The sequence below is a fragment of the Miniopterus natalensis genome, chromosome 9, assembly GCF_054644295.1.
Source record: "Miniopterus natalensis isolate mMinNat1 chromosome 9, mMinNat1.hap1, whole genome shotgun sequence".
NCBI classification, from domain to species: Eukaryota; Metazoa; Chordata; class Mammalia; order Chiroptera; family Miniopteridae; genus Miniopterus; species Miniopterus natalensis.
The window spans coordinates 67,103,027-67,118,523 of record NC_142089.1 but is presented as its reverse complement, the minus strand read 5'-3'; the positions used below and the strand labels follow the sequence as shown (position 1 = coordinate 67,118,523).

Here is a 15,497-nt window from a genome sequence, read left to right as displayed (position 1 = left end):
AATATCCTAAGTTTTAACTACACTATCTATGCTTATAAAGCTCCCTCTTCTATTTGGTAGGGTCTAAGGCTTAAAGACATGGATTGGGGGAAGCAAAAAATTTCACTGAAAAGCAAAATGTGGTGACAAGTAGTTTAGCACTCCTCTTCAAAGACATCAGGTACTGACTTTGATCATATTGATGTATCACTGTGAACCACGGATAAGTCTGGAAAGGCTGATAACAATGCAATTCATAACAGTTTTGTATCTACCTTCAGGGGCCACATAAAACAGCTAATATATTTGATTACAGCAAGCATAACATGAAACAATTTGCAAAATCTAAATTTTAATCTATTAAAAATGTAACTAAGATTTTAATAATGTCATAAATAGTATGTAATAACTTGATGTTGGGGGGAGGAGACAAGCAAAATGATGTGATTATACTAGCTGCTATTCAGATTTTTTGTTTTTATGTTAAATGTTAAAACGACTGGGAGATTTAGCCTGGAAGGTAGTACTACTGGCACTGAGGGAGCAATATTCAGCTCATTCTGTTAAAACTAGTTTGACAGGATCTTAAAAGATCCTAGCTAATAGCTTATTTAAAAGGCTATTGCACTTTGATTAGTGACAAGAACCAGAATAATTAAATTTAATATGGAATCCATTTAACTCCAAGCTACACAGTGCCTTCATGTTACCCTTAGTACCTACGATGCACAGTATCCTTAGCAGACAGGGGACTGGTTAAGAGTAGGGTTTGAAGCACAAGCTTGGAAACCCAGCTCTGCCCCCTACGGATGAGATGAGGTGAGATACCTCATCAATGAAAAGAGAGCGAACAATACACATCTTGGGAAGCTGTCAAAAGGGTTCAATGAAGCAAAGTATATAAAGTAGCTAACTTAGCACTTGGCAGTAAGTAAATAATTAATGGCCGACTATAAAAAAATGCAGAGGAAAATTTTTATAAAGATTAGCTAAGTTTTGTAAAAGTCATTTAAAACTAATAATTTTGAGACCAGTAATGATCATGTTGCAATTAACACCCATGCATCTAACACACCAAAATATCAATAAAATTTTCATTTTTTTCTGGCAAACTTACATACTTGTAAATTATACTCAAGGCTATGTTCTGAGACTTAAGATCCCATATTCTTATAAGTGAGGGGGATTATATTTCACATGATTTTTCTAAGAAGAAAATATATAATGGAGTCAATTATATTTGAAAATGTGTATCTTTTTACCTATTATTATTATTATTATTATTATTTGGACAGATGGCAATTTCCATTTAGAGTCTAGCTCTGTTGGTTGACTACAGAGCTAATGAAGCCAGGAACTAAAGTTGATCCCCTTGGTAGGCCAACTAATTTCTCATGTTCTAGGTGCAAATTGAACTTGCCAGCCTAGTTCACTTCTGTTAATAAAAGGGGACCAGGTGAAAACATATGAATAGCTTAGTACCAACTACTAATGAGAAAGAAACAAACTACATGTCATCCTGAATAGGCCAACAGCATCATGCTCTTGTGCTGAATAGCAAATTTAGATTTAAAATGCTTGGGACAGTCAGCCATGGCCAGTGTGTCCCAGTGGTTAGAGCGCCATCCTGCACACTAAGGGTTGTGGGTTTGATTCCCAGCCAGGGCACATACACAGGTTGTGGGTTTGATCCCCAGTTGGGGGGCTTACGGGAGGCAACCAATCGATGTCTCTCTCTCACACTGATGTTTCTTTCTCTCTCTCTTTCTCTCCCTCTCCCTTCCTCTCTCTCTAGAATCAATGAAAAAAACATATTTCTGGGTGAGGATTAAAAAAAAAGCCTGGGACAGTCAGTAGTCATTTCATTGCTACCATCAAATTCATATTTATGTTTTCCCCTTTAAAGAGTTTCAAAGGTTCACAAGTACTTTGAGAATCCTGTTTAACTCCGTAACTTAGCATTCAGGGATCTATCACCCCTTCGCCACAGCCTACTTTTCCGGTCTCACTACTACCTTACTTTAGGACTCATTATTCCATGAAGGGTCCTGCCTGTCCCTGAGATGGCCCTGCTTGCTGCCGGCTCCCGTCTCGGCTCAGGTCAGTGCTACCCCTTCCTCTAGCCCTCGGAGCTCTCCTCCTCTTCTGTACTTCCACATACCTTTGAACCTATATAGGCTTACATTCTGACTGACATTATACACCTACTTGTATGCTATCATCTCTCCCAGGAATCAGGATGGATCTTAAGGGTAATGACTGTATTTTTAAAAATATATATATCTTTATTGATTTCAGAGAGAGAGAGAGAAAGAGAGAGAAACATCAATGGTGAGAGCGTCACTGATCGGCTGCCTCCTGCACGTCTCCAACTGGGGATCGAGACCCCAACCCAGGCATGTGCCCTGACCGGGAATCATACCGCAGTCTCCTGGATCCTTGGTCGATGCTCAACCACTGAGCATGCCCAGCTGGGCTGTATTTTTCCATCTTTGTATCCCCTAATACCTAGTCTGCTGAATTCAATTAAGAATGATTGGTGACAGAAAGAGTCTGTCACTCTAAAATGTGAAATAATAACCAAGAAAGCAAATCTATGATTCATATTCCATCTAATGTAAATATCAGGAGGTTATGCTAAATTTTGTAAAGGAACAAATTAAGCATAGGCAGAGAACTTAGAAAACATTAAACAACATGATGGCATTTTATTATTAGTGTCAAACCAGTCCCATTATCAGTGAGTCAAAGCAGTAGAAGCAATGGGAATTTTCCATTTTAACTCTTAACAGACTGAAATTAGTAATAAAATATAGAACTGTACTGATAAAAATAAATTTTATTCCTTTTATACATTAAACAGTTAAAAAATTTATTTAACTAATAATTACAAGCATATATATGAAGTATATTCTGAATATATATATATATTTTTTAGATTTCCTGCTTTTATTACTCGCACTGAGGGAAAAACAACCTCAAAGTTACTACTATATAATTTCATTTATATAACATTATTGGAGTAACAATTGTAAGTATGAGGAACAGATTATCGACTGCCAGTGGTTAGTGATAGGGAGGGGGATGAGTGTGGATACAAACAGGTATAATGAGGAAGGCCTGAGGTTATGAAACAGTTGTGTATCTTGATTGTGGCAGTGAATCTATACATAGGATGTATATAAATACATGAATCTGTACATATGCAAAATTGCATAGAACTATACACACACCAGTGCATGTAAAACTGTGAATCTAAATAAGCTCTGCGGATGTAGCAATACTAATTTCTTGGTTTAGATACAGTGGAGAAGACAGGGTGAAGAGCGCTTGGGACTTCTCTGAATATTTTTTGAAACTTCCATGAATCTATAATTATTTCAATTTTTAAATATTTAAAAATTAAACAAAATTTTTGTAAAAGTCACAACTGTGAATCATCTTCTTCGGCTCTGTTACACATCTCCCTTCTGTCCCCTGCTTCTTTTAGTTCCTAGCCTGCAAAGAGCTCCAGCACTAATCTTGCAGTTATCTCTTTCATCTTCTTTCTGAGATCCACATATTCAGGAACAGAGAAAAACTGCCCTTAAAATATGATTTGTAAGAGTCAGAGTTTGCTAGGGTGGCTAGAATAAGTCAAATCAATGACAAACGGTATGCAAGTTAGTATAATAAATTTTAGGTCACTGAGAAATTATTCAATAAGCAAAGAAAAAGTCAAACCACAAAATACATTGTTCACACTGATAGTACAGTGAATTCTGTGTGGCTTATTTTTTTCTTGCTACTGAGTGGAAGAAGGGATGGAGTGACATCAAAGCAGTGTGAATCTGGGAGCTGATGCTCTTTTTCTGGGTTGTAGCTAATGGGGAGCAGAGTGTGGTATTAGGACAAGTTCAGGGAGAATTTATATGAATGGTGATTAATTCAGTAAGATAAACCTGTTCATAATCTGAATACTTTATATTGAATTTTAATGGTCATAAATTTAATTTCCCTGTCACAATCTGCTCATTTCCTATTACAAACAAGTTGCAAATGTGAGTAAATTTGGTAACCAAACTTAGAATGCATGTACATAAAACACTAGCAGGCCTCCATGGACACACACCTTTATAAGAAGCTCAGATCTCACCATTTTGCTCACTGTAACAACAGCATATGTCTCATTTAGTGATCAGTGGAAAAGATCGCTGGAATTTATTGTGAAAAGCCATTTGGGAATGCCTGACAGCTGTGCAGGAAAGAGCTTCACAAATCTTTGTGAGAAGGCTGTCTCAGAGGAAGGGCCATTCTCTTTCAAATTTTTCTTTGTGCCATTTGTTTCAAACATTATTATATGTAGTGTAACTACTGATAAATGAAAAATGAAGCAGTATGCTAAAACTAATAATTTCACACTTAATGAGTACTTTTCTAAAAAAATAATTAGCCTTAAGGAAAAAAAATCTTCACTGACTACAAATCCACAGGCCATAGAGGCCAGGTACTAAAAGACCACAAGATTCTTCAAATGCTTACATTACTGTTTTATCTAATACGGTAATCCAGTAATGATGGTATGGTAATAAGTGAATTAACCTACAAAAGCCATTACGAAACAAATGAGATTATTTAGTATACTACAAGATATCTAAAGGGAGTTAATGTTCTTGAAGGGTCTAATCTTAGAAAGTAACCTGGACAATACGATAATCTAGTTCATGAAACACTGAGAGCTGTGACAGTCTCCCTGCCAGATACTCTCTCAATTCTGTGTAGAAGAAAACAAAACGTAATATATCAGGTTTTCTGTAATATTTTAAACAAAAATAAAATTTAAAAATTAAACTGAAAAAAAAAAAATAAAGTGTGTTTTGGAAATATAATGGCAAAGAAAAATGTGAACAAGTAATTTCAATGTAATTTAAAAATAATGATAATGGTCATAATGAAAATATTAAAATTAATAATGATTATAAAAAAAATAATATATCAGGTTAGGGCAGATTAAAAAAACTGCTACAAATTCATTTTCTTACATCCCTTTGTTATTTAAGAACTAACAGAATCTTTTGTCTAGATGAAGGTAACAGTCTTTTTAAAGTAGGTCATTAAAAATAAACTAAGCAGTAGAGAAAATTCAGACAAGCCCTTGATATTTTAAACTTCAACAAAGGAGTAAGATTTGACTACCCTCTAGTGGAAGTTCAAGAGAATTCAATAAATACTTCTCAAACATTTCAGTAGTTTCATGATGACATACACTATGGTAATTACACAGAATGAGAAAGTGTATAGAATCTGGATGACAATATTCCATTTACCTTTTGAATGCACAGAGGACTACACTGTTCATTTCATCACATTTCATGCTGTGGTTTTGCCTTCTACACTATTTCGCAGGATAAGCTAAATTGCATAACATCTATCCAAGCAGTCTATCAACGAACAATGGATTTGTAAATTTGTAAAGGCTGGAGAAACTCCCACTAGAATGTCATCATCTTGATGGCAGGTGCCCAGTCTTACTCACTGTTGTATCCCCAGAGCCTACAAACAGCACAAGGCACCCAGCAGACACCTAATATAAACTGGGCACTGTGCTGAGTGCTTTACATCTGTCATTCAACTCTACAAATACCTATGAGGCAGCTACTCTCATCCTCATTCTGCAGATGAAGAAGCTAAAGCTTGGAGCAGTTAAGAAACCTGCATGGCGTCTCACAGAAACAAGTTGTGGGATTGGGATTCAAACCTAGATCTGCGAGTTAGTTCATAGTCCTTATTTTCCAGTTCCCAGCATACCTTTATCTTTTCTTTTTTTTTTTTAAAGGATAAGCTTTATATTACACAAGCTTTTGTAAGCTAGATGGATCACACTCCATTAAAAAAAAGCACCAAACACAAATGGATTATCCATTCTTACTTAACAATTCCTGAGGGATTAAGTAATCAAGTGTTATATTTAAGCCATAGGATAATGCAGCTAAAGCATCATCAAAGGTCCAAATTCCTCACATCATATAAAGCCTTTGCTCTTTAATAAGAGCAGACTCTCTAGAGAAAAGAGCAAGACTAAAAGAGTTCAGAAGCCTGGCAAATGGAGGGACTGACTGGATTTGGTATTAGATACAACGAGAAGGTAAAAATTCAAAGAAGTTAAGGGAATCCTGCGACTAAACATAGGTCAGTTACTATTTTCTTCCAAGTTATTTTTATTTTTTATTATGGCTTGACTATTTAAGTCTTGTAATATTATATCAAGGTATTCACTGATAAGAGATATATTGAAACTACCAAAAATAATTCAGTATTTGAGTGAAGATTTAAAACACTAAGTGCTTCTAATACCTAAGAATGATGCATAAGTTTATTAAAATGAATTCATAAACTACAATGATATGGATATATATTTATACAACCTACCCCATCAAATTGGGCTTAAAAATATTTTCCTTCTGTAAAGAACATCAGCGCTAATTCCAATAAGCTTACGTTGCTTATCTAAAAGTCACATTTCAAAACACCCCTCTATCAGCTTATTCTAGGTCAACAAATACTAGGCTTCTTGAATTCCAGTTTTGACTTGCTATTTTCTACGATCAGTCATTCATTACAAAATATCAAGCAAAAAGCAGCTATAGATTAAAACACAAAGGTAGCATGTATTTCAAATGCCAATGATATTCAGATTGGCAATAAATATAAAAACCAACCATTTAGATTTTAGAGTTATCTTCTAAGAAAACTGAATTAACTCTCCAAAAAGAGCTCTAATAGGTTAGACACAGACTAGAAAAAAAAATGGTTTAAATTATTTGGAAGTGATTAGCTGTCCAGAATAGTATGGAGAATCTTTTAGCTTTAATTTGCCATTGGTGGTCAATGTCCTCGGATTAACAAAGAGAGAATTAAAGTGAGCATTTGGGAAGCCGACCCTGTCCATTTAAGAAGCCAAGATGCAGTTTCTAAAGAGGAAGGACATATATTACTAAATATCAAACTTTTTTCAAGATATTAGAATCCTAATTGAGAATGAAAATACAATATATTCTATTTTAAGAAAGATGTATATAAACTGCATTTCCTAAGCAGAATTAACTATGAAAATAATTAGAATTGTGGCAAACGCATTTAATCAACAGAGTGGTATGAAAGAACATCTCTAAACAGAATTTAGTCTACGCTGGCAAAAAAAAAAGAAAAAGAAGAAAAAAAGAGGGGAGGTTATCATAGAAGAATATCTGTGCAAAGAGATATACAACCAGCGAAGAGCAAACAACTCAAGGAGATGCAGGAACATAAGCTAAAAGAAAGTGGCTGAAAGGAATATGCAAAGTATCTTGGACGCTATTTTTCCATCAGTTAGTTATCAAAGGCTTGAGAAGGATTGTGCCTACACCCGTGAGAGAGGAAAAATGCAGAGGGAAACCATGGCTATTTCACATTTCTCCTAAGACCCAGGATATCTTTTCCATGCCCTGCCTTCAGAAATAACAAATCATCGACACCAGAAAAAACTGTAACAGCCAGGGCTTTATGAATACAGTTCCTGGGGCCTACTGACAGCTGTCATCCTAACTGCCACATTCCCCAGAGGGACATCATCACTGTGGTTGGGATCCTGGATCCATATTTTATGTAACCCAGAGCAAGTCACAACCTCTCCAAGACTTATTTTCCTTATCTGTAAAGTGGGATAATAAAACTAATTTTGTAGGGTTCATAGGATTAAAGATTATGTTTTGTAAAGCACCTAATGATCTATGACATATTGTAGGTGTTATAATATTAGCTACTGTTATCAGCAAGAGCATTCCAAATACCATTCAGGTAACTTTATTCACATAGAAAAAAACTGTTTTAGGATTTGTTAATTACTCATTTTGTAAATCATTTTTGTTTTGCTTTAAAAAAAAAAAGGTGATACTGAAAAACAGGAAGAGGTGATGGGGTATTCTTACCCATAAGACTGGATCAGATTATTAGCTCAGAAAGTTTATCTCCTGTGCAGACAGCTCCTAACCCTTACTAAGATCTCAAGTGTGGTTAGAAAATAGTAAGCCACAATATTACCCTAAGATGTGGCACTGTCAAACATAAAAGTTAATTTTTCTAAATATAAACTCAAGAAACAAAGAATATCAGCATAATTCATTGCTATAAAAAACACGAAAAAACCCAAAACTTCCACAAGGTACAAATTTAGCCCAACAGGTACCATCCTTTAACCAGATTTGTTTGATCTCTTTTCAGTTTGAAGAGGGAAAAAAGCATACTGCAAGACATGACACTCTAAGCAGACCTAATTTTAAAAATAACAACATCCAGAGTATATACTATAGTCAGGACAAAGTCACTCTAATCCCTTTTATTTTCTATATTTATATTTTTAAACAGAGACCTAATGTCACAAAGAAAAACCTAAGTCACTTTAAGAATAAAAAAAAAATTATAATTATGTTTCCTGAGCTGAAATGAGCCAGAAAAAGTTATTGTTATATTTTAGAAACTATTCCTACACTTTAAATCATTTTCTCTCTAATCCTCAATCAGAATATGAAATTAACTAGAATTTACCACTTTCCAAAAAATCCTGTTAACAAAGAATTTAATGTATTCTTAGAAAGTTTTGAAATTATACCAAGTCTGGTCCAAATTATTTTCATTCCTAAAGGTAATGTACATATGTGAACATAAAACTTACTCAGATTTGCTGTCACAGATTCTAAATCTGCTATCAAACCTGGAAGCTGCTGGAGCTGCTCCTGTAACTCTATTAGGCTCGTCTTCTTTTTTTCCCAGTGTGCTGAAAGCATAACCACCTCGCTATCCACCAGCTGCAACACAGAAGAGGAAGGGTAAAAAGTAAAATCAGATTTTGAGCACAAAGAAATCGTGGTCAGCATAATGAGAATTGGTCAACGTTATCTTTAAAACCCCCTCTACTGAATGACTGTAAGTGACAGGATACTCAAAAGGAGACTGAAGTTGTTTTCTTTCTTAGGAAACAATCAACTTAATATTCAGTACAGAAAACCTCAAATTACTGCTTGTCTCAGTGCACGTTAACTGATAAAAGAGAAAGTTCAGAAATGACCCTAGAAATTGCTTCTAAGTATACCCTATTTTTAAGCAAACCCCATGTTTAAAAATCCAAATCTAGAAAAATAAAACAAAAAACTACCACTAACAACTGAAATGAAAACAAACAAAAACAACCCAAAACATAATTACTAGGTAATTATTTGCTTTACAAAAGGAATTCTTTTAACAGAAAAGTCCCCTACTGCATTTAGAATATACTATGATTCAGTGTACATTTAACAGGAACACTTATTGTATAAGGTAAATGGTACTTGTATATGAAGAAATTATTGAGGCAACTGATCAATTCCAGGAAAAGAAAAAAAGGATTTATGTTAACAAAGAAGTAATTCAGATGTAAAGGATTCCTAATAGCAGGGTGGTGAAATACTAGACTAGCCTAAAATAATTCTAACTTCCTTTCTCGAAGACTGTGAAGAAAATGACGGACATCAGTTTCTCCCAGACAATTTTGTTTTGGTCTTAACATGGTGGGAGGTGAAGGAGCCTAGAATAAGATTTAGAAGGAGCAAGGAGAGGTCATCTTTTGCAAACATCACAATGATAAGCAAGAATTGTGAAAGATACCCACAAATTAGTACAATAAATATAAAGATGGAAAAATTCATTATGTAACAAAAAATGCATTTGAATTTTATCTGTAAATCAGAGTTCAGTTAAGTTACAGTAAAAAAAAAAAAAAGACAATTTACACATCTGAAGATTAAGTCTTCACAAGTTGAAACATGAACACAACTGATTCTTACTGAATCTCACTAAAGAAAGAACTTTAGAGGAATAAAAATATCAAAATAAGATGTAAAACTATTTGTATATAGTGTGATTGTTTGTTTCTACATTTTAATAGTCTAGGAATTTCACAACATTGAAACAGAAGAACTAAGCTACAATAAAGAGGTCAGAAAGCTGCCTGCTTTTCTCCCCCTGTCCCCAGCTCCCCCACCTCCTCATTGTTTATCAGCCTACACTGGAGGAATAACCACATCATCTCCCACATTCAAGTCAACTGAGCTGGGAGGGTGATGCCAAGCTTTATTCAAGCGGCATTTCTCATAAATTTTGTATACTTAAAAATGCCTATTGCCTGCTGGCTTTAAAATAATCCCTAAGAGTAGTTTCAAAAATATTGAGCAGTCTTCATAGACAAGCAGTGATGCAATCATCAGGAAACTAAGGCTTGAAACAAAAATCTGTGTTCGTAAAATTCATTTAAAATAGTCAATAAGCCCTGGCCAGGTAGTTCAGTTGGTTAGAGTGTTGTCCTGATATGCCAAGGTTGTAGGTTTGATGTCCAGTCAGGGTACATACAAAAATCAAACAATGAATACACAAATAAGTTGAACAAATTGATCTCTCTCCCTCTCTGAAAGCAATCAATAAAAATTAAAAAAATGAAAGTCAACAAACTTCTATAGACCATCCACTATCTGCCAAGCATTGTTTTTAGACGCTAAAGATACAATGGTGAACAAAACAGGAAAATAAAAAATCCTGCCCTCTTTGGTGCTTATATTCTGGTAGCAGTTCTCGCAAATTCTCTTAGCTTCAGTATTAAGCTCTAAAAAAGAAAAAATAAGTCCTCTACCACAGGGTTGATCTGAGGATAAATAATATATTTTTCCTGATACACGATGTATCTTTTAAAAAGCCTGTTAAATCACCCTGGCCAGGTGGCTCAGTTGGTTGGAGTGTTGCCTATACACTGAGAAGTTGCATATTCGATTCCAGGTCAGAGCACACACCTAGGTCGCAGGTTCGATGCCTGCTTGGAGCACACACCGGAGGCAACTGATTGATGTTTCTCTTTCACATTTATATCTCTCTCACTTCCCCTCTCAAAAAAAAAAAAAAAAAGCCTGTTAATCTAGTAACTTGAAAAACCTCAAGTAAATAATTTTTAGGTATTAGCCATTTCTTACTGAAAATTAAAATGCAACATTTAAATATTAAACTTAGTCTAGATCAAGCCTTCCACAAAATTAAAATTATATCCTAAACATAAAATATAGGAAGTATAAAAAAAGAATATATCAGAATATAGTAAAATATCACTTTCATTTAAGAGTGGGCGGTTGATGGCTTTTCAGAAATCATTATTAATAATTATATGATAACACTAAAATATTGAGCATTTTCTATGTGCCAGGCCCTGTGCTAAGCAATTTACATGTATTATCTCATTTAAATCACATAACCTTATAAACTAAGTACTGTATTATGACCACCTTTGTTTTACAAATGAAGAAACTGAGGCATAGTCTATATCCAACAGTGCAATATTTAAAGTCCTTTGTAGGTCTAAATCTTACTCTGGTTCTGGTAACTCTCAAACTTTTGGCAATATATTAGTGTGTTTGCTAATTTTTTGTGGAAGTGGTGGTAAGAAATTAACCTGTAGGAATTTTGACAGGCCTAGGTTTACGAAGTTTTATCCATGTAGAACTGTTCTTTGTATCTGATGGGTGTCAAGAAACATTCACCTGTGGCCCTTTCACTTATTAATGTAGTGGTTCCATGATCATGCAGGAAGTATAAATTAGAGCCCCACACTCATGTGAGGCCAAGACCATGGTAACAAATCCAAAAAGGAGACTACATTTATTTCAAGTCGTCATAAAGACAGACAGGTTTCCTTGTTGCCTCCTTTTGCCAACAGGAAGCTTTTCTTTTTTTCCTAGCATAACCTTTTACTGAGGGATGTAGCCATTTCAAAGATCCAAGAGCTTTATGCAGGAGTCAGATTCAGTTCCCCACAGACAAAGTCTCCTATCCCCATAAATCTCTAAAGCTTTTGTTTTAGTATTTGACCCCAGCTTCCAGGCTTTTTTTTTTTTTTAGCCACTCTGATTTTAGTTCCCCTTTCGTTTTTTGGCATGTTATAACCTCCCTCAATTTTTGTGAGCTTAATGCATTAAATTTTTTAAAAAAATCTTTCCATCATTTAAGTGTTTTATATCCATAGGACTTTTCAAAGTACCTAGTCTACCTTATGGCCAAAAACCTACATCCCCCCCTTTTCAGTAATTTCTCAGAAAATCACTAATGACTAAATTTCATATGTATTACTCTGTTCTACGTAACTATTACAACTTCATTAATTTAGGTAAGTGGTAAAGGAAGTCAGTCTAAATTAATTTAAAGTCAAAATCACAAAAGTGTTTTTAGAAAGAAATGTTTCATTGACATTAATAGCAAAGAGTATTTTGATCGTCACTAATAAAGCTCTAAGTACATGTACCAAATAATTTTAATTACAAGTCACTTACATTCATTATATACTCTATACATAGGCCTAGAGAATAGTTTGATCTTCTAAGTGAATTAAGGCTGATCCCCAGCCCTGAAAATTTTATACTTATTTGCTAAGCAAATTTAGTGATTTTAGGTAGACTAAGCAAAATTAAGCTTCTGTCCAAATGATAAGTAATTCTTAAATAATGGGTAAAAAGAAATTACACCTTATAATTTACATATACATATGCAAAGGCATCAGACTCAAATTCAAAGCATTGTACCTAGATGAACCAAATATTTATCTGTGACTTGAGAATAAAAGTCAAAGTCTCTCAGTCTAACTAAGCTAACTGACTGAGATACTATGAAAATGTGCCTTAGTTAGGGAGTTTCATAATCAACTGTTAAATTCAATTTCAGACATCCTGCAAAACATTTTAATCCAAATACAAATTTAATGTCTTAAAAGCTAGCATATACCACAGTATAAGATTAGCCAATAATTTTTTACCTCTCCAGCACTTGCACATTCCTTGGCTCTTCTGTGAAGTGCAGCCCATGTATCTTCATACCTAAAAAAAGCAAAAAAAAAAAAAAAAAAATTCAGAATGCAAAAAATAAAAGTTTACTGTTTTAAAACATTTAAAAAATACTATTTAAAGATGAGCCTGGAACATCCTATGGTGTCTGAAAAGAAAAGCTCAAAAAATAATTGGTGTATGTAACAAAAACACAGAGGTCAACTTGAAAGAGCTTCCAATGGCCAAATCTGGGAGAATTTGAGCAACACAATAAGTAATAGTAGTAACAGTTTATAACTCAAAGAATTAAACAAACATCCATGAGTTCACAGTAATTTAAATAATTAATTAAAAGATAATAAAGTCAATGAAACCCAAATTTGATTATTCAAAAAGATTAACAAAATTAAACCTTTATATAGACTAAGAAAATAAAAGAGAAAACTCTAAATTAGAAACAAAAAGGGAGACATTATCAATTCTACAGAAATAAAAAGGATGAGAGTACTACAGATCATTGTATGCCAACAAATTGGGTAACCTAGATGAAATGAACAAATTCCTAGAAATGCAAAATCTACCAAGACTGGATTCCAAAGAAACAGAAAATATGAATAGACCCATCACTAGTAAGGAGACTGGATCAGTAATCAAAAACCTCCCTCCTAAACAACGATGCATCAAAAGAAATTAAGGATAAATAAAAAAGTTACATTGAAACAAAAAATGGGAACATAACATACCAAAATGTATGCTGCGAAAGCAGTTCTAAGAGGGAAATTCATAGCAATAAACACCCACATTGAGAAGCAAGAAAGACCTCAAATAAACAACCTAACACTATGCCTTAAGGAACTAGAAAAAGAACAAACTGAGCCAAAGTTAGCAGAAAGAAGGAAATAATAAAGAGCAGAGCAGAAATAAAAGAAATAGAGAAAGATTAAGCAAACTATGAATTTGTTCTTCGAAAAGATAAACAAAATTGATACCTTTTGCCAGACTCACCAAGGAAAAAAAAGAGAGGACCCAAATCTACAAAATTATAAATGAAAAAGGAGATATTTCAACTGACACCACAGAAATACAAAGGGTCATAAGAGGCTAGTATGAACAACATATGCCAACAAACTGGACATAGAAAAAATGGAAAAATTCTTAGAAACATACAAACTATCAAGACTGAGTCAAGGAGAAATAGAAAGTCTGACTAGACCAATTACTAGTAAGGAAATTGAATCAGTAATCAAAAATCTCCCAATGAAGAAAAGTCCAGGACCAAATGGTTTCACTGGTGAATTTTATCAAACATTTAAAACAGAATTAATGTAAGTCCTTCTCGAGCTGTTCCAAAAAATATCAAAAAGGAGGAAAGATTTTCAAACTAATTTTATGAAGCCAGCATTACCCTAACACCAAAGGCAAAAAAGGACACTATCAGCAAAAAAAAATTACAGACCAGTATCCCTGATGAATATAGATGCAAACATTCTCAATAAAATACTAGCAAACCAAATTCAGCAGCACATCAAAAGGATCATTCTCCATCATCAAATGGGATTTATACCTAGGATGCAAGGATGGTTCAACATCCACAAGTTAATTAGTATGATATATCACATTAAGGAAATGAAAGAAGAAAATCATATGATCATCTCAATAGATACAAAGAAAACATCTGACAAAATTCAACATCTGTTCGTAATAAAAACTCTTAACAAATTGGGTATAGAAAGAATGTATCTCAACCTAATGACCATACAAGATAAGCCCCTAGCTAACATCATATTCAATGGTGAAAGGTTGAGAGCTTTTCCTCTCTGATCAGGAACAAGTGTAGAGTGCTCACTCTCACCATTCACACCAATTAGAATATCTATAAAACAAACGAACAAACAAACAAAAACTCCCCCAAAATAAGTTTTGGTGAGGATGTGAGGAAAAGGGAACCGTTATGCACTGCTGATGGGAATGTAAAATGGTGCAGCTGCTATGTAAAACAGTGTAACGGTTCTTTACAAAATTAAAAATAGAATTATCATATGATACAGCAATTTCACTTCTAGTACATACCCAAAAAACCTGAAAGCAGATCTGGAGGAGATAGTTGTGTGCCCATGTTCACAGCAGCATTATTCACAACAGCCAAAAGGTGGAAGCAACCCAAGTGTTCTTTAGTGGATGAATGCATAGGCAAAATATGGTATACAGTGACACATTACTTAACAATGGTGATTGCTGGGTGATTTTGTCGTTAAGCAAACTGATACAGTGCACTTACACAGACCTATATGTTATAGCTCACTACACATCTAGGCTATATGAGATAGCCTATTGTTCCCAGGCTACACAATCTAGTACAGCATGTTACTGTACTAAATACTGCAGGCAACTGTAATGCAGTGGTATTTGTGTATCTAAACATATCTAAACATAGAAAAGGTACACTAAAAATATGGTATAAAAGATAAAAGTGGTATACCCATATAGGGCACTTACCATGTATGGAGCTTGCAGGATTGGAAATTGCTCTGGGTGAGTGAGTGGTGAGAGAGTGTGAAGGCCTAGGACACTACTGTCCACTACTGTAGACTTTACAAACACTGTTGCACAAGCCCTCCCAGAGTTTCTTTCTAACAGGGTCAGAAACAGAACATCGAAGCTGTCAATGCATGC

The 15,497-nt window shown here is 34.4% G+C and overlaps 1 protein-coding gene across 1 annotated transcript in view; it reads right to left on the bottom strand.

Moving 5' to 3' along the window:
- Positions 1-15,497, bottom strand: part of DTNBP1 (dystrobrevin binding protein 1) — a 92,028-nt gene that overhangs the window by 61,223 nt on the left and 15,308 nt on the right. The window contains exons 4-5 of the mRNA XM_087820632.1: positions 12,815-12,875; positions 8,669-8,801 (exon numbers count right to left, since the gene is read on the bottom strand). Coding sequence (XP_087676758.1) covers positions 8,669-8,801; positions 12,815-12,875 — 194 coding nt within the window. The remainder of the gene's footprint in view (positions 1-8,668; positions 8,802-12,814; positions 12,876-15,497) is intronic.